Source organism: Tenebrio molitor, chromosome 1 (genome assembly GCF_963966145.1).
Source record: "Tenebrio molitor chromosome 1, icTenMoli1.1, whole genome shotgun sequence".
NCBI classification, from domain to species: Eukaryota; Metazoa; Arthropoda; class Insecta; order Coleoptera; family Tenebrionidae; genus Tenebrio; species Tenebrio molitor.
The window spans coordinates 30,537,817-30,563,050 of NC_091046.1; the positions used below are offsets into that span (position 1 = coordinate 30,537,817).

General features: G+C 32.9%; 1 protein-coding gene and 2 long non-coding RNA genes across 3 annotated transcripts; 2 read left to right on the forward strand and 1 right to left on the reverse strand.

Moving 5' to 3' along the window:
- Nucleotides 1-460: 460 nt before the first annotated feature.
- On the forward strand, nucleotides 461-2,057 carry LOC138136119 (uncharacterized). The gene is made up of 3 exons (XR_011161177.1): nucleotides 461-725; nucleotides 782-879; nucleotides 914-2,057. It is a non-coding gene; the product is annotated as an uncharacterized lncRNA (long non-coding RNA).
- Nucleotides 2,058-2,234: 177 nt separating this feature from the next.
- Nucleotides 2,235-3,501, forward strand: LOC138136130 (uncharacterized). Its single transcript, XR_011161178.1, has 2 exons — nucleotides 2,235-2,855; nucleotides 2,913-3,501. It is a non-coding gene; the product is annotated as an uncharacterized lncRNA (long non-coding RNA).
- A 5,644-nt stretch (nucleotides 3,502-9,145) lies between these two features.
- On the reverse strand, nucleotides 9,146-22,244 carry LOC138124938 (lysosome-associated membrane glycoprotein 5). Its single transcript, XM_069040136.1, has 5 exons — nucleotides 22,098-22,244; nucleotides 16,091-16,320; nucleotides 15,892-16,038; nucleotides 15,742-15,829; nucleotides 9,146-15,682 (listed from the first exon to the last, which is right to left on the reverse strand). The coding sequence occupies exons 1-5, from the start codon at nucleotides 22,141-22,143 to the stop codon at nucleotides 15,333-15,335; spliced, it is 861 nt and encodes a 286-aa protein (XP_068896237.1). The 5' UTR covers nucleotides 22,144-22,244; the 3' UTR covers nucleotides 9,146-15,332.
- Nucleotides 22,245-25,234: the final 2,990 nt, after the last annotated feature.

Here is a 25,234-nt window from a genome sequence, read left to right on the forward strand (position 1 = left end):
AAAAAATCAACAAAAAATCGCAACGGAACAGATCAAAACAGCAACACGATCAAAATTAATAATTTTTAAAATCAGAGAAACACAAACCAAAGCTCTAAAAATGAAAAATCGCAAATCTAAATGTTTAAACCACTTGATAGCACTGACAGTTTCAAATTTGAAATGTCATTTAATTTATTTTTCGCGTGGGTTTCATAAGAACCAATGAGAATCAGTGGCGCGAATGTTGCAAGATATTACCAACACAATCTATAATACTTTGTTAATATTTCAATGTTATGGTTTGGGGATTTTGTTATCTAAGGATATTTGCATTCTATCAGTGGACGTAGTCTACCATAGTTAACGGTGGTCACCGTGAGGCCCCGAAAATTTCGTCTCAGTTGGAAGATAAACCCTTCAATTGGAATTACATTTCTCTGGAGCACGGCCTCCTTGATTTATAAGAGACTCGTCTCTTATCCGGCCTGTCGCATTCGATAAATGCACAGACAATTAAACTATAGTAAGACACTTCAATCCCATATAATAATGTTGGAATAGCTTCGACGGTGCTGCTCCGCACGCAGTTGGCCAAAACACTCCGTCGTATTTATTCGTAAAATTTCGACTATTACCGTTGTATTTAAAACAGTCAAAAAATATTTGTCAAATGTGACACTTTTCTGAAAAAAATTAAAATGTACTTTTTAAAGATATAGGTAAGACTTTCTGTGAATAAAAAGGTAGGAATTAGTGCCATTTATTAAATGAAAGTAATTACAATAGCCAACGTTTTCAGTATTGAAAAATTGTCAATAAGAAAACAATAAAGAAAGGACAAAAATAGCATTTTCTACTTTTTGGGCAATTTGTGAATCTGCTACGTAATTTATAAAGGTGATGAAACTTCTTAATAAAGTTATACTTTCAGTTTCAATTCAAGACAAAAAGAAACCAAACAATAGTGTGTGCCCCCGGTACCTATTCTTTTAAGGAGCATGACAAGTTAAAATTGAAACTAAAATACACAGTGGGCCGAAAAAAACGGTACAAATTTTGTTCGTTCATATCTTCCTGAGTTATTAAGTTTTTTAAATGATTAATATACCAGTGAAAAACCCAATATTTATAGAAAAGATAAAGGCCTCTTGCTGTGCAGAGATAGTCCTAACTCAAAAGTTGTGCGTCATAACATGAAGACATGCAAAAATTCTGGTTTTGAAGATTACCTATCTCAATTATGAGTTTCCAGATATGGTTCAATCAATATGCCCTCCATTTTTATTAGCTATCATTTGTAATCGTCTTTGTCCGTCCCCAATTGCAGAAGCTACATATTTGTCTCTGAGGTAGCTGATTCCAGCATTCCGTTAATTGTTCAGGAGCCTTCAGCTCAAGGTATATGATTGTTTGTGCCACTCGGTGCGATGTTGATGTTGCTCCATCAATCACTAGTGAAGACGATTGCAAATGGTAGCTAATAAAAATGGGGAGCATATTGAACCATATCTGTAAAACTTATAATTGAGAGAATTTTTGCATGTCTTCATGTTGTGACGCACAATTTTTGAGTTCTTGACAACAACAAACTTTTCTATAAATATTGAGCTTTTCACTGGTATATTACTCATTAAAAACAGATAATAACTCAGGAAAATATGAGCGTACAAAATTGGTACCGTTTTTATCGACCCACTATGTATATATGTATAACAGAAGAGTTGTGTGTTGTGTTGCCAAAATTTACGATCTAAGTGTATTTTTGAATAAAAGAAGTATTGGAAAGAAATTACGTATCGCCTTAGAACGAAAAATTAATTTTCATGGTTTATTTGTAAAAGCCATTTTCTGGAAATTAAAACAAAATTGTTGGATGCATCAATCAATTTGATCATTTATAAAAAAAAACTGCAGGACGTAAGAAGAGAATTAAAAAAAAAATCGTCAAAGACATGTTACTTACGAAGAAAATGGGGATTTTCAGAATATTTAATTTTAGTTTTGGTTCTAGTTTTTAATTTAATTCATTTATTGTTAATTTTTCTTATAATTAATAAAACGTTGTGCATTTTAAAGACATTTTACATTTGAAATTAATATTAAATGAGGACAAAATTATTAATTTAAACAACTCCATCAAGCATGCTTTATAAAATTAGTTCGGCCAATTGCTCGCGCCGCGCTGGAATCGTGTTTCCAAAAATTGGGTAGCAATGCGACGTCTTACTATAGTTTAATTGTCTGTGGATAAATGTCTGTTTTTGAAAATTCCCCATAGATAAAATAAAATACTATAGAATGAAAAGTCCCTAATAAATTTTTGGAAAATCGTTTAGCGCACCCTCACCACACCGCAAGAGGGCGCAAATGTTTTAAAAAGTCAAAACTTTAAAATCAAAGTAATCTCAATAATCTAAAAATCAGTCAAAGCAGTGTCAATCTTTATGTCACTATCTTGTAATTTAAAATGAGGCTGTGTCACGTTCACAAATAATGTAGTACCGCTGCTAAGATTGCTAAATTTGTTGTTGAGAGAATCAAGCAAAATTTATAAAAAAACAATCAACAAATGGAAAGAAAAATAATACTTCAAGACCAAGAGATTACACCATTATTTGATACACCTCATCTTATTAAAGGAATTAGAAATTATAGAATAACAAAAGATTTGGTTTGGGAAGTAAACGAAGAAATTTTAAGTGTGAAATTGGACCATATAGTGAAGGTTTATCTTTATGATTCAGCGTGGGACGAATTAAGAGCCCTCCACAAAATTACGGACTTGCAGAAAAGATCCAAAAGATGTCCTATGCAACTCAAGTTTTGAGTCGTCATAATCATGAATTCAACTATCACGCTATTAGTTAACTGTGGTACTTAATTTCTAATAGCATTGTTGTTAATAATCTAATATACATTTTAACTAACAGGTAGAACAAACCTAAATGATGAAGAATTGGGAACTTTTTTGACAAACTCTTTGATAATAATCTGGAGGGAGGGACATTTCGCCCACGTTGAGAGAAACCTCTTGCTTGTGGAGTTTACAAAAATCCGGGGCACACACAATTTTGGCAGGAAGCAGTCCTACACTTACGCAATATGTACCTACTTTGGAAATTTTTTTGGATTAAAAAAACAGCTCTTTCGTCCATAAAAAAAATTGAATGAAAATTTAGCAGAAAGTGGCAAGTATGAGTTTTTTAGAGTTTGTAAAAAATGTTAATAAGATTCATAATATTTTCAAAATTATATTGAGTAGGTAACATAACTTCGGCCGATAATATTAAAAGCAAAATTTCAACGGTAATTCAAACATAAGTACCTAATATTAATTTTTAAAAAAATAAAATTGAAGATGAAATTATTGGTAAAATAATTTATTTAACCACACTTACATTAAGGGGTAAAATTTAATTTTAAATGGTAGGATACGAGAACGATAGCATTTAGGAACAATATTTATAAAAATAAAGCAGAACTGTATCAAAGACGGTTGAAAATAAAATATCGAAAGTATCTATTGTTGGCGTTTTAATTTGTTGTGAAAATTTGCAATGATAAAAAAGCAAAGGAAAGGTAAACGTATCCAGTAGGCTGTGATTTTGCACCGTCACCAGGATAAGAGATGGCGGTAAACGCTTTGTGCCCAAAAAATGTATAGGGAGTTTACGTTCTATATGTTCTTATTTTGTCTATGAAATTCCCCATAGACAACACAGTAAACCTATAGAACGCAAACTCCCATAGTTTTTTGTGTCCCGACGCCATCTACTGGCTTGTGGTAGGTGCAGAATAAGACACAGCCAGCTGGATATCCTGGCTTTTTTATTTATTTAAATTTTCAAAATAATTTATTAAATTAAAAGACTACATTTATTTTGAAATTTTTATTTTCAATTTTTTTCGATACACTTCCATTGCATTTTTATAAATTTTGATTTGGTTTTTCTTTTCCTCCATTGCGACAAACAGAGATTTATGGCTTCCTCACCTTCAAAATTTTGCTCTTTATTTTGACATCGAATTTTGCATGTAACGTTTTCGGTACATTGCAGCCCGTAGTTGCAGCCCGAATTTTGGATTAACATTCTGACTTTTTATAATTTTGATTCTGCTCAGCTTTTCTTATTTTCTTTTTGAAACTTTCACAAGAATTTATATCTTCATTACTACATAAAACAGGATTTACACAATTTACTTATAGCGTCTTCAGCAGAAATATCGTAGATCAGTAGATCGAATGAAAATTCTATAAAAAATAGTTTTCAGTTAAAATATTTTTTTACTATTACTGGAAGTAAGTCTGGACTGGAAAAGCAAGGAAGTTGTATTGAGTCGAGGGTACGGCCACATTCAGCAATCTATTGTTCGTGCCGAAGTATTTGCTGGTAAAATAAAGTCCACACACAGTGTAGCTGTTATACCTACACTTTAATAGGCTACAAAGTTGATAACTGCTTGTTACCTGTGTTTTTAATCCATTCCATAAAATGCCCAGGATATTTTAATTGGATTTGAAAATCTATGGCGAGTTTCACATGGATTAAATACATTTGCATTCTGCAAATTCTCGTAACAGTGGATTTATTATTTGACTTAATATGTCAAAATATATATATTTTTTTAATTTTGGCATAAGTTTCCGCGATTTTTATTCTTATAAAACAGCAGCGTCCCCTGACGGCTTGTGGTGGGTGCGTTTCCAAAAAAAAACGATAAAATGCATAGGAGTTTGCGTTCTATAGGTTTACTGTGTTGTCTATGAAATTCCCCGTATAGTATGTCCATCTAGCGACTTTAATGTGACCCATATATGATTATATGCAACTAAAAATACGTATGAATAATGACATTTTGTATAATAAATTGTCAATTTGAAAAACTAAGTGCAGTCGAAACTTTAAAAAATGCCACAAACAAAGAAAAAATGTTGTATTAGTTCACGACATAAAGTTAACATTTCTTATCATAATCTACCCAATGATATCACTTTAAATGCAGCACAGAAGATAGGACTGAGAGATCATATTGGTAATATAATGAGTGCCGCAGAATATGCAAGTAGTAAAATGTTACCAAGATTCCAAAATTTAAGGATCAGTGTAAATATTTCAGTCACCTTGCAAGATAGTTCTCTGGAAAAACTAGAAAAATTGACTTCCTTTACTTATTTGCCAAGAACCAATTTTCAAATTGAGACGGCGGCAACAGCTTTTTTATGTGGCTACTTAATTATGAAAATAACGGAGGCAGTCTATGGATGTGATTATTGCTTGTCACATTTACAAGATTCAAATTCGAAAAAGAAAATCCCTTTACTGGAATTAATTTATTACTAAGATAGAGGAAAGCTAAGTTACCCCAATGATCAATTTGTAGGTCTAGTATAGTTTGGGAATGAGAAATTGGAATTTTAGCTTCTTCACTTGCAATGGGTTTTGGGAAGGTTAAACATTATAGATAGTAATGAAGATTTACGGCTATGAGCAGTTCATTCTAGGAGGGATAAACAATCTGTATTTTGCCGATATTTGGCATCCCTTTTTAGTAACTAGCAGGTAGATAAACTTACACTATCGTAAATCTTCATTATTATAAATCTTTACAATCTACCCATTGCAAGTGAAGAAGCTAAAATTCCAATTTCTCGTTCGCAAACTATACAATTTACAATAATTTCAATAATAGTAGAAATTCTACCAAGCATTCCAAAGGAAAATATAAATTTTGTTTTGAAGAATATCTTGGCCTCATTCTTTCGGGAAATCCACTAATTCATTGTCCTGTTCATGGTAAAATGTGAGTGAGACACTTATTTAAAAATTAGAACTTCCTGTCATTGTAAATTTTTGTAACTTGCACTCACAGACAAATAAAAAAAAAATATAAAAAAGAAAATTGTTGAAATTAAATTTACCGTTCATAAAAAATCATTTTGATTTTAGATTTTGAAAAATGTGTCAGATGTATGTGTGCAACTGTTGAAAAATGTTGAAAACACGTCTATAAAACAATAATTTCCTGCAAGGCAACCAGTACAACACATAAGCCCCGTATTGTGGCGCACCCTATAAAACAAAAATAATGCCTAGAACTACGAATGCGGCAGGCCGGATAAGAGACGAGTCTCTTATGAATCTAGGAGGCCGTGCTCTGGAGTTAAGACTATAATACGCATCCGCAAAGTGACGTAACCACGTAACCACGACGCGACGTAACTGAGCGTCTGACCTGACGTCTGAAACATCGGCCTCAGTCCGTAGTTGACGACGCTACCACTAGTGGATGCGGCGCGGCGATAAATATTTCGCGTTCATGGATCTATTAGTACTGGATACGGTGTACAGCCATCATAGTTGAACAAGACGTACCATCTATTTCTGTCGCTCTCAACGCATTATCTGGGTATTAGCACTATCCTTTAGCGAGTCCCCCGACTCTGATTGGTTAAAATTCTCAATCTATCAATTATTTATTACTCTCTTGTCATTCGTGTCATCTTTATTCTAATCTGTTTCTCTGAAGTTTGCATAGTTCGAGAGTATTTGAACCGTTAACTCTATCAAGTATTATTGTTTTAGAACTTGAACATATTAAGAATGACTAATTCGTCTAAAGCCAGGTATTTTTCACTCTAATGTGAAACACTGAATGCTGTTGGTAAAGATTTCACAAAAGGAAATCTAGGTTTGGACTACAAAGGTGAAGAGAGTTGTCTGCCTTCAACAACTACCTATATTTTTGTGAATCACTTAACTTTAATTTGTGCGTAAATTCAAACTCACAAAAGTATCCATGAAACTTACAAAAAAACACCAAAATATATATTAGTCGTAACAGATTCTTATATTTATTCATTATTAAATAATACAACTTTGTTAAGTTTACTTCTTATCTTGTTTTTGGTTGGAGCTTTCGCAGTTTTCTTACATTCGTAGTGTATTTCCCTTTGCTCGTCAACATGTTGGATCATATTTACATGTCGTTTTGCTTTTCGAGGGCTACTAAAATGCTCTACTGTTACATCTGCATTATATCTCGAATCTACTGATTAAGTAGCCGTAGTTTTATTTTCTAACAATTTTTAAAAATAGGTAAGTAAGTTATGAAAGAGAAATTAAATATTTAAGTTTTATACGCTCTATTGATTGTCTCTTCCACACTGATAACCATTTGTTTCTTAAGAATGTTTCTTTTGGAAAACTGAAATCATTTTTTCACCCAGGTCTTCGGTATTTGTAAAGAATCGTCTATTTTAGGTACATACCAGTGAAAAGATAAGTCTTGTCTTGAAGAACTATGAGGAGTAGAACAAATTCTGCAGGTTTTCATTATTGCAATTATTCTATTTTACGAATTCAGGAAGTTTTATGACAGTTCCGACCACAGGTTCAGACTTTTGAATTAATTTCAAACTTCAAAATTAACATTTGCAAAACATCAAAACGACATACGTATTGTAATAACAGAGAGAAACATATTTTAATACAGGTTAGAATGAAATGGGGGAAGGTACCGAAGTCTGTGATATGTTTTTTCAAAGTCGACATACGTTTATAGGGTATTGCCGTATCCAGTACTAATAAATCCATGTTCGCGTTGCACTGGGAGCGCTCTCCAGTGGACCGCAGAAAACAAAATAAACGCCATCAATTTGTTTGGATACTACTCCTGATATTCTTGATTTGTTGCTAGGATTTACTAGTTTGAAAATATATTGAATTATGAAATAATTGTAATATAAAAAAAAGTTTGCAAAAAACCAATTCATATATTTTTTTTTTATTTAAATTCGTCTTGAGGCCCGGCCTCAGTTGCCTCACCTGGCCAGCCGCCACTTGAACGGATAATTTACACTTACTTACCAAAAATACAAAAAAATAACTCTACTATCGTCTATGTTCAAATTCAATTTTTTTTTTTGGGACACCTGTATTAGTGTACAGTATAATTAGGTCATAAATTTATCTTTCCAAAAGTTGTGTCCAATGAATTAACTTAAAGTTATGTTGCTCAACAACTGTTTCTAAAATATCTAACTTGCACTTTATTAATTTATTGAAATAATTGCCACTGAATAATCACTTCATGTCAGTGAAAATAATTAACAAACAGAAGTGCAAATAAAATACAGTGGAACTGGATAAGTCGAACTAGCATCTGCCACAAAAAGAATTCGACTTATCGCGACTTCGAGTTACCAAACAAACACCAAAAATTTGTAGAAATCAACTGTTTTATTAATAAAATTAAATGGTTACTTATTTTCGCTGGAAATAGTCTGTAATTAGACTCTGACGTTTGTTGCCGCATTGTTCAATAAAATCTTGCAACAAGTTTAAATGTCTATAAGTCCAGTTTGGTGTATTTTCAACAGAATAATACATAAAAAAACGTAATGTTTCTAATGCATCTAGAGCCATTGATGTTGTTTGTTATTTGTGCAAGTTTCCCAGAATTTTCCACTAACTTAATGATTTCCGCTTTTTTCTTTAGAATTGTTGATACTGTGCTGGCTGGAATATTGAATTTGGCGGCTACATCTTTTTCTCGTATTCCACTCTAGACGTCTTTTAGAAATTTATATTTATCATTAATTGTTAAAGTTTTTAAAATTAGTTTTGGAGGCATTTTGAGTAATAAAGTCAACTACGTAGGTACGCAACCATCAACAGTAAATTTATGACTGAAACTGAACGGTGGAAAGACTAAACACTGAATTCGCAAAATGCAATTATTGGGTATAAGCCATTAGCAAATACTTTTACTTGTATTAGTGAGAGGTAGAAATACATGGACTCTATTAGATAGAAAAAGACAAATATATAGTAAAAGCAAATGCTTATTCTTATGCATACTACCCATTGCTTTTCTTGGAAAATTCGACTTATCGAGATCTAATGCCGCAGAAATAATTTGAGATATTAAGGATTTCGAGTTATCAAAGTTCGAGTTATCGAATAAGTTTTACATGGATTTGGTATACCCAAATGCTACTGCCATCAAAATTAGTTTGACTTATTGACAATTCGTCTTATCGAGGTTCGACTTATCAAGGTTCAACTGTAATTTAAAATATTTAAAATAATTAAAACATTGGGTTAATTTAAATAATTTAGTAATATGTAGAAAAAGTAATCATAAAACAAGAAACAAATCATCCCGTTTGTTGAATAATATTTATTTCTAAATACATAATTACATAATCACAATTTGATAAATTTGTATTCTATTTCGTCTCATTGTCAGTGTTAATGTACACATGCATGTAACTACACATTTATTTAATATTACTTTATTTTATGGAAGACAGACCATGGCAATTTCTCAAAATTTTTATGGAAAAATTTAATTTCTTTCTTTATTTATTTGATATTAAATTAAAGTTTTCCATAAATAATTTTGTCCCCTTACTTTAATGAACTTTTTATATGTTATTGTATTTACAATAATTAAAATTAGATAATTAAAACTTACAATATTCTTGTTGCCAAGATGTTATTTCAATAATTGACAACATAATTATACATCTAAAACTTTACTTACAAAGTTATTTTATTATATACGCAGAACATTTTTTCTCAATACATTACCTCAAATTATCACACATAAATCATTTCAATCAGTGTTTGACATTAGGTAATTTCAGTTTTTGGTAGGTTCTTACTTCTTCAATGTAAAAAATATACTTATAGAATCACGCTGCATAATATTTTTTTTACTGGAACTAAAAGCTAACAATTCCTCAGTTTATAATAGTAGTTCGTTATTATCGTGCGTAAATTAATTTTTTCCTAAATTAATTTAAATTGTGAAAGCGAATTTAATAACCGCTGGATTCTTAAAACAATATTTATGTATAAATTATGTACAAGAAATATGACTATACAAGACATCATTTTTCATAGCACAGTTATTGATTTAACTCGTATCAATGTTAACATATCAAATTATAAATTATTAATGTTCTAGTACCGTTATCATAATTATGATCGCTATAATTATAATTTAATGACCCATGTTGAGAAAATACAAATATTTGTACTCTCCTTGACCGCGGATTAGTTTTTAACGGTCATCAAATGTTGTAAAAACATTTTTTCTAATTTGCTGTTTTAACAAAGCTGTTAACGCATTCGTTTTGAATGCGTTAATAAGCTATTCACACATCCGAAATCTAGGAACTATTTTCAGTTGGTAACACATATTGCCGACAGCAAATAATTGATTCTGGTATTCTCTGCTATTTGCCGCATTTCTAGATATCTCATCTTTAATTGCAACTTCACTTGCGAAAAATGCCAATTATGTTTAGTCTAGATTCAAATTTAGAATTTTACTTTCAATGTTAACCATGAAATAAATGTGTCACCAACTGTCACAAAATTCCCTAAATTATCAAAATTGATTTTATTTGTAAAAAAACATGTATGTATTTAATATGCAAATTAGAAAAAATAGCATAAAAAATTCGTTTTATAAAACTTAAGAGCATTCGTCATTTACGGACACTCCTGCTTGCAGCAGTCATGCTGCAATTCTGACTCGTGTCTTAATAAAAGTTTTATAAAACTCATGTTTTAATATACTATTAAACTTAATTTAACATGAGAGATGAAACTAACTACAGGCTGTCTTAAAAAACGGCCTACACTATAAGTACTATAACTTTGCTATTTATGACCCAAATGAAAAAAATTATACAGGAAACGAAATGGCTCTAAAAACACTACAAACCTGAGTGAGGATATAATTTTCATACCATCCACCCATTTATGGGCAATGGGCAACTTTTATTTTTCAAATGGTAATCTATAATTTTTTTTATTGATTCTGTTAGAATTTTTTTTCCTGATTGCAATGGAATAAAAAAAACTATACCCTTTGATAACAAAATTTCCGAGAAAAAAAGATTTATCCTTATTTCATAAACGAAAATTTGTTGGTGGTGTGCTGGATTTCACTTAAATGTCAATTTTACGCACCTTTCATGTTGCAATGCAATGCAATAATTCATAAAAATAATTGAATAATGGAGGTCGGTTAACTTGATTTTTTAATTAATATGACAATAAATCTAATTTTGATGCAACATACACTGACCGGCACAAAAAACGACTCACTTTGAATCTATATATATAAAACAAAGTCGGGTTAGTTACGCTATTTATAACTCAAGAACGGCTGGACAGATTTTTATGATCTTTATATTGTTGGATTTGTCTCCGCCCCGATTAGCAGAATAACTATTAAAACATGGAATAACTAACGAAAAAAAAAAATTATGAAGAAAATTCATTTTGAAAAGTTATGTCATCTGTCACAATCTGTTATTGTGCGCGCATCGACAATTTGAACTTAATTGAGATTTAACGTCAGCTGAGTTTTAACACCAAGTGTGATCAATGGTGATCAACAACACGTACTTTTGCATTGTACAGGGTGCGACAACATAACTTCCTTTTTTGAAATGCGCGCTATTCAGACTGTAGGGGTCGTAATGGGGCGGGGGTGGTCTCATTCGAAAGCCGTGGTTTTAAAGATTTGTTCCCTATCCCCCTGTCAGCTGCCATCATGCGTTAGAAGAGTGGAAAGCCTGCGTTTGCCGTTGAGGTCTACTTTTCAAACTGATTTTCTGTGATCGCAACCCTTCCGAAATCGCTTCAATGTTGGGTCGTGTCGCGAACCAGAAATCAATTGTTACATGGGTCAGGTCACTACGTTTAGACCATGATTTCAGACAAACCGGGAGTGTGACAAGACGAAGAACTGGAGTCTCACCTCAATAAGGGGCAATTTGTAGTAGAGAGCCCGCTCGCCCGATTTGTCCCCTTGCAATTTTGTTTGTTTTTTTTTTTTAATCTCGCGTTTATATCAACCATCAAAGGACCCTACAAGGCTAACATCCCTGCAGAAATTGCGAACATACCCGCTGCTATGTCATGACTAACGCTAGAAATGGGCTTATTCACATATTCAGTGTATCGCACCTGTATATAACTAATTATGCATTTAAGTACGTCAACTGTCTGTAATTATTTAAATGCTACTCCAAGTAATGCTACGTCACGGGGGAAGCTGTTTTAGGGTTGAACATTTATTGCTGTGCGGCATACCTAACCTTGAAACTATCAAACAAGTGAACAGTGCGTCCAAACCATCAAACCAACAAACCAGTGGAACAAAATCTTCATATACAAAATGTTTCCAACAAACATGCATATGCTTAGTAATTCTCTTTCCAATTTTTAATTTAATTTTCCATATTTTCTTCCCGTCAGATGTTGACTGCATCCCAACCAAACTCATAAAAATATTCAATCCGTTTATGGTGATTGTTAATTCTGGATTATTTTTATACAGTGAATTTTTTTATCAATGAACCATAGAGATTTACATGGTATAAAGTATAAACTTTATTTCGCGTCAATTGCTAATTTCAAAATTATTTTTCGGACATGAAATAAAGTTTACACCATGTCAATTCCTATGGTTCATTGATAAAAAATTCACTGTATAGTATAGTTAGTTACAACTCGGGACACAGCAATTTGCTCTACTGCTCATTATACTCTCACGTCTTGCAAATGAATTTACCGAAAAAACTTAATTTTTCAGTACTCTATCAATGAATTGTCGTAAATTCATCAGAGTTAATCACATTTGCACATCACGTGCAATAATCTCCTTCATTTTGATTATTCATTTTATCTTAATAAAAAAACTTAATTCAATTCAGCTAATAAGTTAACACAACATTTATTGATTCTGAGGCGGTACGAAGTTCGCCGGGTCAGCTAGTTTTATTAATATAATTAAGTAATTCATTGTCTTAGAAAATTTTTTCGATATCATGTTGTATTGATACGTGTTATTTATGTTATTCTTTGTCAAAGAATATCCGACAAGCAAAATATTAAACACAGCAAATAGAATTTTAATGAAAAAAAAAAAGTAATTTTCCAGAAAAAAAATTATGTTATGAAAAATTGTCAAAATTTGAACAGCATTTTAAATTAGTATTTCGTATTGTCACATTAAATCTTTTAACACGTAAATCAACCGACAAAAACACACCGTGGAAAAACGTAAATTTTCTAATTATTTATTTAAACAAAACAATTCGGTTGCCATGGTGACCATAGCACTCCCGGTCATTGAAAATATCCCAATTTAATTTATTAAAGAAATCATAATGAGTCGTTTTTTGTGGCGGTGAGTGTATTTTCATTTTTTTTCTCGGAAATTTTGTTATCAAAGGGTATAGTTTTTTTATGCCGTTACAATCAGAAAAAAAACTCTAACAGAAAAATAAAATGTCCCCATTGCCCATAAATGGGTAGATGGTATAAAAATTATATGTTCACTCAATTTTGTAGTGTTTTTAGAGCCATTTCGTTTCCTGTATAATTTTTTTCATTTAGGTCATCAATAGCAAAGTTATAGCATGGGCCGTTTTTTTAAGACAGCCTGTACAAAACAATTATTATAGTAACAATGCAATACAAAAAGTGCAAGAATCCAATAGTGGTAAAACGTTGACACATAAAATTTTAATTAAGACATTAATATAGTCTAATTATTATACTCGCTAAAAGCATTGCATTTTGATTTTCTTGTTGTGAAAATTATTTTAATTAGTTAGCTGCTATCATATTCACACGAAATTTATATTTAAATAAATGTACCAGCAACCCTTGTTTCATCAGTGCAAGGTTCAACATACCTATGAGTCTTATGAGATTTAAATTATCAGCGTTTAGTGCCTTATTTTTTATAAAACTCTACAGTTTCAACTTTCAACACGAGAGCCGTCAACTCAAGGAACTCAATACTAAACGAAAATTAATTACGTGAATATTTTTGCTTCACTTTTCATGTCTCTACAACAATTACCTCGAACACATTATTAACATCTTTAATGTAAAACGAAAAAAAAAGTTGAGTATTTTCAGTTGACCTCGATAGAACAATCTGCGCTGTCGGTATTGATATCATTTAAAAACTGCGAAACACAATCTTCCAGCATTGTTAATGTTAATGTTTAGGTACGTAAAGAAAACCTTTTATCAGTTCTTGTGAATCATGGTGCACAATTCCCGTTTCACATCCGTTTCCGTTATCAATAACATGTTCGCTTCATTGAAACTCTGCTTTTAAATGTTTCAACGAAATCAAACATCGAGTACATATTATGTAACATATTCAGCCTTGTGAATGTCTTTCTCTGTAAACAGTTTCCAAGGACAGGATGGGATTTGGGTATAACAACCTTTTTGAATGTTCCTATAATTTGCTATTGAGGATTGACACATTTAAAACTGTTGTATTAATAGTTTAAATTCGACCTGTAGCGTCGTCAATTTCCGTAAATATTGTGTTTAACATTATTGTTAACATCAAATTTGTCACGTCTTACCGAAAACATACCTGATACTTGACAGATATGTACATACACGGTGTAATCATTATATCCAAAATATTCGTATAATATAATTACATATTTCATTATAAAAATTTTAAATTGCCAGGAAATATGAACTTGCGATATGTGTATATGTTTGAGTTTTCATTCAATCTAATTGAATCAGTCATTTTAAAAAATCATGAGCCATGTAAATATTTATCGAATATTCAGCGTAAATGAACGTAATAACAATTTTTCGTTTCACTGTAGACGTTTGAAAACCTCATCAGTTCGAAATTTGTGATCAACAAAATCAACACAACAATTAGTATTAAGCGACTCATGATGTTTCTAAAGCGACAGATTCGATTATTAAATAATACAGTCATAAATATTATATACCTACATTGTTAACCTTTTGAATAATTTTAATAATGTATAATTGTATGATAAAGTTGTGATTTGTATCGTTTTGTTATATTTTTAAATAATAGAATAGGTCATATCACTCATATCCATCTATTGCAGACGCCGAGCAGACTACTCTACCCTGGATTTCACATTAAATAGTTAACAATGATGTATTTATAACTGTAGGTACCATTTATAATAAACTAATTACAAATATTACAATACATTGTAATAAATAGCTGTTTGTTGTTGCAATATTAAAACATATAAAATAAATATGATATGTAAAAATGTAATATGTAAAATATTTTGATAATTTTGAACTAATTCAAAATTTAAATATCCAGTTTTCTTTAACGTAGTGCCGTTAAATCAAGATGATATGTATCACGTTCATTCGCATAAAATGAATTCAATTTCTTTTTTTTTTGCTTTTATTTAAACGACAGTGAGAGGAACTAAGAAATTCTTTTTATATAACTAGAAATTCCTAACAAATTTCACGTAACAGTTAACGGTAACGATAACACTACTCCATGGTATTATACTGGACATTTTTAATTTTGAAATATCTGAATATACCATACCCTGTTACTGTCATTAAAACAGCAATGGCTAATGTTGATCCGATAGCAATAGGTGCTGTTTCGTCCCGAAATGCTTTTTGTGGTTTACATTCGAAAGCAGCTTCAAAATCTTCTCCCTTATACATAAAGGGTTGCAATTGTAGAAGTCTTAGAAGTAAAGATCCCTTAATACCTGGTGGAGGGTGGTCATCTTCATCTGTTTCTAAATCAATATCGATTTCTTGACAGGAATAAGATTTTCCCACAGGTGTAGGAATTAGCATCTCCTTATGATACAATTTGATAGGTTTACCTGATATGAGTAAATAATGAAATTTCTGCATTATTATTGTCACTAATATTAATACGTACCGTGTGTTTTTAAACTGCCAAATTCTTTCAAATCTGGACTAACAGTCAATTCGATATTTTTTATGTACCATCTTTCACCACCAGGCGTCTACAAAAGGGAACATCTTACACAATGAAGTATTATATATATTTCAGTCAAAATAGTTTTACCTTTGCAAAATTCAACACCAAAGTGTAGTCCTTCCACGAGATACTCATGAAAGAAAAATCTTCATTTTTACAATTTCCATCAACTAACGCCTTGTCAGGAATAAAAGAGTCTGCTTGCTCTTCTAAATCATGTAATAAGAATTTTACCTAGAGGTGTTTGAAATTAGTACCATCGTATTTGTGTACCTAATATACTTACTTCAACTACAGCATCAGTCTTCATTAGAATACAAGTCGTTCCACTATTGCTATTGATATATCTGTATACAGCCACACCTGTCTCTTTATCTTTGGAGGCCGTACTTGATGGAGTTACTAAAGAGCCACTTCCAGATTCCGTAGTGGAGGAACTAAATTTTGTATAACGAGGCTTGGGCGATACTTGATTTGAAAGAGTTAATGCTGATACCATCGACAAGATCGTTGCATCTAAAAAAGCATTTACTTAATTTAATAACAATCTAAAAAAATATCCAAAATCGGTGACCTCATTTTAAGATTATTTTCTAAATATGCTATAGAATTATACTACCTAAAGTTAGTTTAACATGACATAATTTAATTATAAACCTTAAGGGCCGGTTTCACCAACGGCAGTTAACGTTAACTGTAGGTTAAAATGCTTCGTTACCGTAGTTACCTATAGGGTGTTATTGAAAGTTGTACAGATATTTTAACCACGAGCTACTGGCTTCATGTAGAACTCTGAAAAAATATCTAAAAAATTCTATGTCAAAAAATAAAATGACATTTATTTTTTGAGCTACAATTTTTTTAAATTGCCTTTAGTTTTCTACGTTGTCCTACAACCTCGTAGGTTAAATTTCGGCACATTTTAAAAATACACCCTGTATATCATGTTTTATAAAATGTACGCCAATGCGAAGTAACCTATATATAAGTAAGTAACCTATTGGAAATATGGTTTAAAACAAGGAAATCGCATTGGTGTACATTTTATAAAATATGATATACAGAGTGTATTTTAAAAATGTGCTGAAATTTTACCTACGAGGTTGTTTGACAACGTAGAAGACTAAAAGCAATTTAAAAAAATTGTAGCTCAAAAAATAAATGTGATTTTATTTTTTGACATAGAATTTATTAAATATTTTTTCCGAGTTCTACATGAAGCCAGTATAGCTCATGGTTAAAATATCTGTACAACTTTCAATAACACCCTGTATTGTTACAACAATGTTTTCGTATATTTTAACCTACAGTTAACTTTAACTGGCGTTGGTGAAACCGGCCCTATATGGGGAGAACTTATTCAACGACTATAAGAAAACACAGCGAGTTCTGTTTTCATACAAGTAATACATACAGTGCCTTTTTTTAATGCTGGCCATAGGAACTTACATGACAAAAACTTTGGATCGTGCTTTTTAGCAGGAATTTTTAAGTGAAATTTGGCAGAATATTAGATTAGTATTTTATAAATCAATTTAAGTTTATTTTATACTACAGAATAAAATACTTACGGAATTAATTTAATAAAAGTAGGTACTTTTAATTTATTACGTTATTTCTTGCCCAGGAGGTTTTATAATCGTTAAGAAATGTTCGACAACATTTTTATGATCGTCTTGGTTAGTGTCTTGCAGCCTAAGAAGACAGTTTGAACAATTTATGAAATGAAAATTAAAAAATAATTAATAGTTATTTAAGGATGAACTGGAGTAACAATCTCAGCAAAAAGTTGCGGAATTCTTATAATGCTATGAAACGTTTATTACGAGAAATCAATATTTGAAAAAATAGTTTTTAATTTTTGGAAACGAATTGTAATGAGTTGCAAGTAAATTTTGTGTTTATTTTCTTGATATTTGGATAATTACTTACATGTGATTTTACAATCTTTTGACTGAGACTGTACGTGAAAGTAAACAAAAGCACACTGAATTTCAATTTTCATTGATTTATGTTAAAGTTCTTAACGTAACTGCAGTAAAACGTGCGATATGAGTGTAATATTGCATACCGACGTCAATTATATGCATTTTGTTCACTTTTATTGAAATTAAAACAGATACATAACCTCAAAAACCGTGTTTTTCCACATGTAATTAGCGATTACAAGGAAAATCCTCGACCAACTTTTTTTGTAAATTCATTAGAAAATTCTACGATGTCGATACTTTATGTGTGAAAAATTTAAGAAAAATTGGCCTTTTTTAAATATGTTTTTTTATCAATTTTTATGCGACCATTGCTCCATTTCTCATAAGAATACGTGTAAAATATCCCGAAATTTTAAAAATTCCTCACCAATTTTTTTTAAATTTGGCACAGTACTTTAGAATTTTATTGTACCAATTTTAAGCAAATTTCGCCATTTTTCAATGTTACTCCAGTTCATCCTTAATAAACTAGTTTGTTAATGAAGGCGATTAATAATCGAAACTGTTTAAAGCACGAACGAGTGTAGCGAGTGCCCATTAACAAACGAGTTGATTACAAAATTTTTTCGTTGACCGCAAACTTTTTTTTTTGTGACAAAATTTCAAATTAAAGCCAAATCAAAACCAATTTCATCTTTTTCGATAAAGATAAGACCTTATAAAATACCTTCATTCCTTTTTTGTCCTCAGGGTAGGCCATTTTAAAATTTTTCAACACTTTCTATTCCACAAAGAGTGCCAGAAGACGTCAACTCCATTCACATTCGATTTCACATAAAAATCACGGTTGCTGAGAAAACGTAGTTACCTTTGAAAAATATGACATGCCAATTATAACCAAAAAGATCGCCTTTTGAAAAAGTGAATTCGTAATTGTGCAGTTATGGAGCTATAAAATATAGAAAACCCTGCTGCACTACCTGCTGCAGTGTTGGTAAGGTCATAGACGAGTTCCTCCCAGCGGTCAGTTTACACCACAGGTGGTCGGTACTTAGCTGTTATCTGTAAACGAGTTGCTCCCGCTTATTGTCGAAGGATTAAGGAAGGCGACAGGTATATTTTTACATTTTTGAGTGCAAGATAAAGGAAAACTTACTAAATATTAAAATAAAATCTTTACTTTCAGGAATATTATTACAAAACATAGGTTTATCACGATAAGAAATTATTTGTACAAAATTTATTCTATGGAGTATTCCATTCTCACAATTTTCTATTAATTTTTGTAATGTCTCTTTTTTGTTTCTTACGTCGTTTCTCAACTTTTTCATTCCTCTGTTTGCAGATTGAATTTTGCTATACGTATATGTTTGAAAACTAATAAGTACATCTAAAAAAGCAAAAATGAAAGGATGACTAGAAAAAAAATTATTTTTTAAATGTGCAGATCATAATTACCACCCCTGCAATGCAGTCTAATCCCCAACCCTTCACTACCTGCATCCAAGATTCGGATATTTTGGGTACCGGGAGGAACTCGTCTCCGCCGGTTGGTAAGTGCAAACAATGCATGTTCGAGGTTGTTTATACATCAAAATATCATCAAAACGTCAAAATCGCAAAATCGTTGATTAATGAAAAATAGTGTATTAATGAGGTCCATTAATACACTATATTTTAGACAAAATAATTAATTAATAATGAATGATGTAACTATGATTTCCTATGTTTTATGTTTATACCTAAAATAAAGCTGCACATTTTTCAAAGTCTATCGCATTCAATAATTTCTTTATTTGAAAAGGTGTCCATTGAAAATTATTACTGTTTGACGTTTGCTTATATTACGTCAGCCTACTTGGCAAGCCACGTGGTAAATGTAATAAACCTATTTTTGCTCTAATTCCGTGATTATTTTGTTTTCTACGATGGGCCGAACTAAAATTGATTTATAAAATACTAACATAATATCCTACCAAATTTCACTCAAAAATTCCTATTAAAAAGCTCATTAACAGACCCTAAACTTTTTAGCATGTAAATCCCTATGGCCAGCGTTAAAAAAAAGGCACTGTATATCTATGTATTAATGGAAATTTGCATTTTGTTTTATTAAGTAAAAAAAAAAACTTGTGACTCATTTTAGAACACTAATACCGGATTTCCACATGAAAAGATTATTGACACCACTCGACTGTCACCAATTCAGATGCACGTGGAGAAAAATCACCTGGCGCCAATCGGTTGGCACCACTAATCATTGCGCCAGCAAAGTTAGAAGCTGATGAACTTTTGGCGTGTTATTTGTTCTACTCGGCAATTGCAGGTCGAATAGAAATCAACAGCGATTAATTATTATTATAAATATGTATATTTTATTTAAAATAACGTATATAGGTGTTATGTGACTTCTTAAATTAAAAAATGTGAATTTTATTTCGCATCAGCATCATTTTTACATGGCCTCCATATTTACCTATGAAAAACACATCTATCTATGCATGTTTTAATAGGCCATATGTATAACTAACTAAACAACGACTTTATAACAAATTATTATCAGCAAGTGTCTTAACAGGTTGCTTCTAGTCAATCTGTAACGAACTGTAAACAAATTAACTGTTCAATCAAATGACATTAAAGCCAATTTAAGCGAAAACACATTAAATCTCGTTGTAACTGGACAACGTCATTATTCACACATTCTTATTCAAATTTTGTTTTTTAAGTATCTAACTATTTAAACATTTTGCCATTACGTCATATAACGTTGAAAGAGATTTAAAAAATTAGACAATAGGAGTTTTTACTTGAAAATATTAAAAATTATATGATTGTTTATTATAATGATTTTATTTATTATGTATATCTTTATTAATTAAAGAAATAAACATTTTTTTCCTTTTTTTGTATGTGTGTTGTAATGTTTGGTTTAAGCGTTATTAATTTAAATTATTTATATAAGTAATTTAATTCATATGCAGAATGTTCTAGAACTGCTTTCCCAGAGAAAAAATGGAGTATGTAGTATTTGGGTAAATGTTATAATCTGAATTTTAAAAAAAATCTTATCTCAAGCGATAATCCTAAACTTGACCAATCAGAGTTGAGCAAAATCAAGGTAGGATGACCGCAATTTTGGGTTGCCGGAATTTCGAAGTCAAAATTCCAAGTAGGTAAACATTTCGCTGATTGTTGCGATATTAATAATTATTTTTGTTGTCTAGCAACGTGTTCGATTTTTTAGTAATACCTGAGGATGAGCTTCTGGGATTGGTGAAATTGAAAACTCGATTACGTGAGCTACGGGAAAATTTATTTTAGTCATCTTGGACTCTCTTTTGCTGTCGACACATGCCTGTTTTCTATGGGCAAGCAGCTCTGGGACAAGCTGTATATTATGTTGATGTTGAATTTATTATGTTCATATAAGAGAAACTAATTCACATAACTTTCCAATCCTAACAAATTTTAAATGCAGCCAGTAATACGTTATTCAGTTATAATTTGATAATGATACCTTTATTTGCTATGAAATCTGGACACTCCTGGCATTATTGACAATCACTTGACAATTCTTTTTTGTATAATTCTGAAATATTTTTTGTTAATTGAATGCTCCAATGATGAAAGGATCGATGTGATATTGATATATGATGAGTCAGTTTCTTAAATAAAAAAATATTATCGGTTACTGTCATTTTTAAAATTTTTATCATTGAGACTTTTGTGAGGGATGTCCAAACCAGACAAAAGTTTAAAATTATTCATGTTTTTGGATCAAGTTATAAATTGAAACGTATTACTGGCTGCATTTTAATTTCGTAAAGGTCGAAAGTTATGTGAATCAGTCTGTATATACGGACTTTAAATCTATGCGTAGCTGTGATATGTACAATATGCATACATAAATGTATATTTAAACGCATATTTGAGGGTTTTACAGCATATTTGGTTCTGTAAAATGCCAATTTTTTTAATGCATACAAAGTGCATATGTGACCTATCCCTGCGGCACATTTGCCCCGCCCTAGTTAAAATTTGCACTACAGCATCAATGGTAGTACGAACATTAGCGGTTAACGTCATGTCGAATATTGTGACAATTGAAAACTAATTACGAAACTGTGACTAAGTGACTGGTGCCATTAATATTGGCGCCTTGAGACTGGTTCACTCCTGGCGCCAATAATCTTTGCATGTGAAAACCCAGCATAACACGTTCTCAGATATTTGTTTACTATATTAATCTACTATTTTATTCATACTGTAATTGCGAGTTGATATATTTTTCATTATTCACTCAAATATCATATAATTGAAGTTATTTTCAACGATGCATACAATTAAATGGATACTTACAAATTAACAGAGATATTAAATAAACAGCCATCTCCTGTTGAGCCATATTGGTCCAAGTAACTAACACTTTTCACCATCTACACGACTAGACAATTCCAGTAATGCTGTCGCTCAAAGAAGTTATATCATTCTAAACGAACGTAACGCAGAAGCAAACATCTTTATCAATAATTGGGCGCATGCGAATGTAAATACAACGTGGGTGAATTTTCATTGATGTGCCACCCCCGTTTACTACAGAGAAGAAATTACCTTTAACCTTATCATATCAAAATAAAATGTTTAACTGTAACCAGTAAAAGAGGGGGCAGTTAATATATGTATTTTTATTTATTCATACGTACCTTCAGTGCCTATGAAATGTATAATTCTATATGTATGATTAAATAAACAAGCCGGAAACCAACACTTATTACTAGGATTTTTTTTAACTTCTTATTGACTTATTTTGTAGTTTTGTATTTTAAAAATACTAAGGGGGAGATTCACGAAACTTTGCAAATTTGCAAATCGTTAACGAAACGGCAAATACAATACTTCAACAATGTCGGTTGCCATAGTTTTGAATTTTGTCACCCTTGGTTTTTCGCCCAACATACCTCTTCAGGAATCGTTGGTTGCCTACAAAATTCCCTCTTTTGCTAGCGCGAAGACAAGCGCGCGCGCGACTCCTTCGAGAATATTCCATCTTATCAGGAGAATCTTCACTCACCTTTTTTCTCTTCTGAATCTACCGTGCCACGTGCCTTTGCGGACCGTTTCGTTCGAGTGAAATCAATTTATTACCTGGTGCCAGGGATCTTCGTATTCGTCGAAACCTTGTGGATGGTGTGCTGTATCGTCTCCGTGTGGAAAATTTGAGCGCACCCTTCCAACTCCGCTTAGGGAGGATTTTGGTCCAAACGCTAAGGCTCGTGACGCAATCGAAGTAGACTCCTGCGAGGCATTTCCCTTGCCTGAGGGTATAGGTGAGTCTTCATGTAGACAATGTGCTACACGTAGTACTCCTCTAGGGAATCCTCCATCTCCACCCCCTAGACTTCGACCCCAACCGTCTTACGTCGAGGTCAAGAGAAAACCGTGCGTCGGGCTCATCGTCGACGCGCCCGAGACCTCTGTGGCTCCAGTCTCGTCTCTAGAACCGTCAGCTCCGCTCAAAGGACTTTGCCACCACATCCCCGAACGACTGGGAAAGGACACACTCCTCTACGGCCCCTGAGCGCGGACTGCTCCTGGAGACCGGCAAGCCACCCCTCTTATTCGACTCAATTTCATTTTATCTAACCTTTTTTTAATATCTTACTAACCATATCACAATTTACAAACTAACTCAATCTAGCAAGTGAAATAGCTCACTTACTTTTGTTATATATATATCACATTATAACCTTGTTAACATCTCCGCGTAGACATCAGCGAGATTCGCTTATTGTAAAGCTCTGCGGAAATAGCTATTTCGGCCGGATTGCTGGAACCGAGTTTCCACCCCTTTTTATTGTACATTTTTATATCAATTCACATTTATATTTATATCAATTCATATATTTATCCATTCATATATTTATATCAATTCAAATATAACTACAGTCATTTCAATTACATTCAATTTTCACTTACATAGTGTGTATCAATACTACCCCCCCTCAGCTCGCCCGTCTGTATTTTTTTGGTTTCGCCTGTTTGAATAGCGCCTAGGTCCAGCCACGTCCACTTTGTGCGTTTCTTTTCGTTCTCGCGAACTTCAAACACCTCTCCTGGCCAGGTCAGCAGGCTACTTGCGGGGCCTGCTACCAAAAGAACCCTCGACTTCGCCGCAAGTGGCGCCCTGAGATCGAGCTAGCCCAAGTATTGTGCCCTCTGGCCAGTTTGAACCGTGGCATAATATTTTGGCGCCCAACGTGTTGGCCCGAGGCGATTATTCTCAGTTTTCGATTTTCAATTTTGATTTACCTTACTTCAGGCGAATAAAAGTGACGAGCTGATAGGGTGTTTGATACTTACTATTGATATTCAGTTCGATTTCTAACTATCTCCATTTTCTCTTGGCTCTGACGTGACTCTGTCACTCTATTTATTTCGGTTCGGGAAACGGAGTCAAACTTCCGTTGAACATGGCTAGTCTGCAGTACGAAGTGAACCGTTTGGCTCAAGACGAGCTGGTTTACGAATTAGCTGTTAGAGGGTTAACCGAAGTGGGAACCGTAGAACAGATGCGGAAAACCTTGCGGAACTTGTTGCGTATGGAGCGTGGTCCCAATCCACTCAGTTATCCGGCTCATCCGTTTACCGTCGCGGAAGATCTTGCCGCCCTCACTCAGAAAGCGGAGGAAATTAAAGCTCTCGTGGACGATTTCGACGGAATTTCAGAAACCGGTCGCAAGAAAATCCTGTCAAAATTAGCGTGTGCTTTGGGACGGGCGAATACGGTTAGGTCTGCCGAGACCGTTAATCAGTCAGCCATTTCGAAGATAGTAGTGTCCTTACTCAACTCGAATTCCGACATGGAATACAAGGTTAGACATGCTACCGCCGATCAGTCTCTAGGAGCGTTAGATGTCAGTTTGCTAAACGTTGATAGCGGAGAAGACTCCGATGTCGAGACATCACCTACCGCCGCTACTTCTTTCGCGCGAGGCGACACCTCGTTTAGGGCACCTAGTGTTCCGGTTTACAAGTGGAACCTCAAATTCTCCGGTGAGGACTCTCGCCTTTCGTTAAGCGCTTTCCTAATGAGAGTCGAAGAGTTGCGTGTCTCGCGAAACGTCACGGAGGAGGAATTATTCCAATCGGCAAATGACTTATTCGAAGGACGAGCTTTGACGTGGTTTCGCTCCGTTCGCCGAAACGCTTACGACTGGCGCTCCTTGGTAGCTTTGTTGCGGAATCAGTTTCAGCCCGCTGATTATAACGACAGGCTGTTTGAGGAAATTCGTCGCCGAACTCAGGGTCCGGATGAGAGCATCGCGATGTTCGCTGCAGTGATGGACAACATGTTTGATCGGGTGACAGTCAGAGTTCCGGAGGCTACGCGTCTTAAAATCATCTTAAAGAATCTGGCCCCATATTACCAAAATCAACTGGGTCTCTCTCCGATCACGTCTCGCGATCAGTTGCTCGAGGCGAGTAGGCTATTGGAA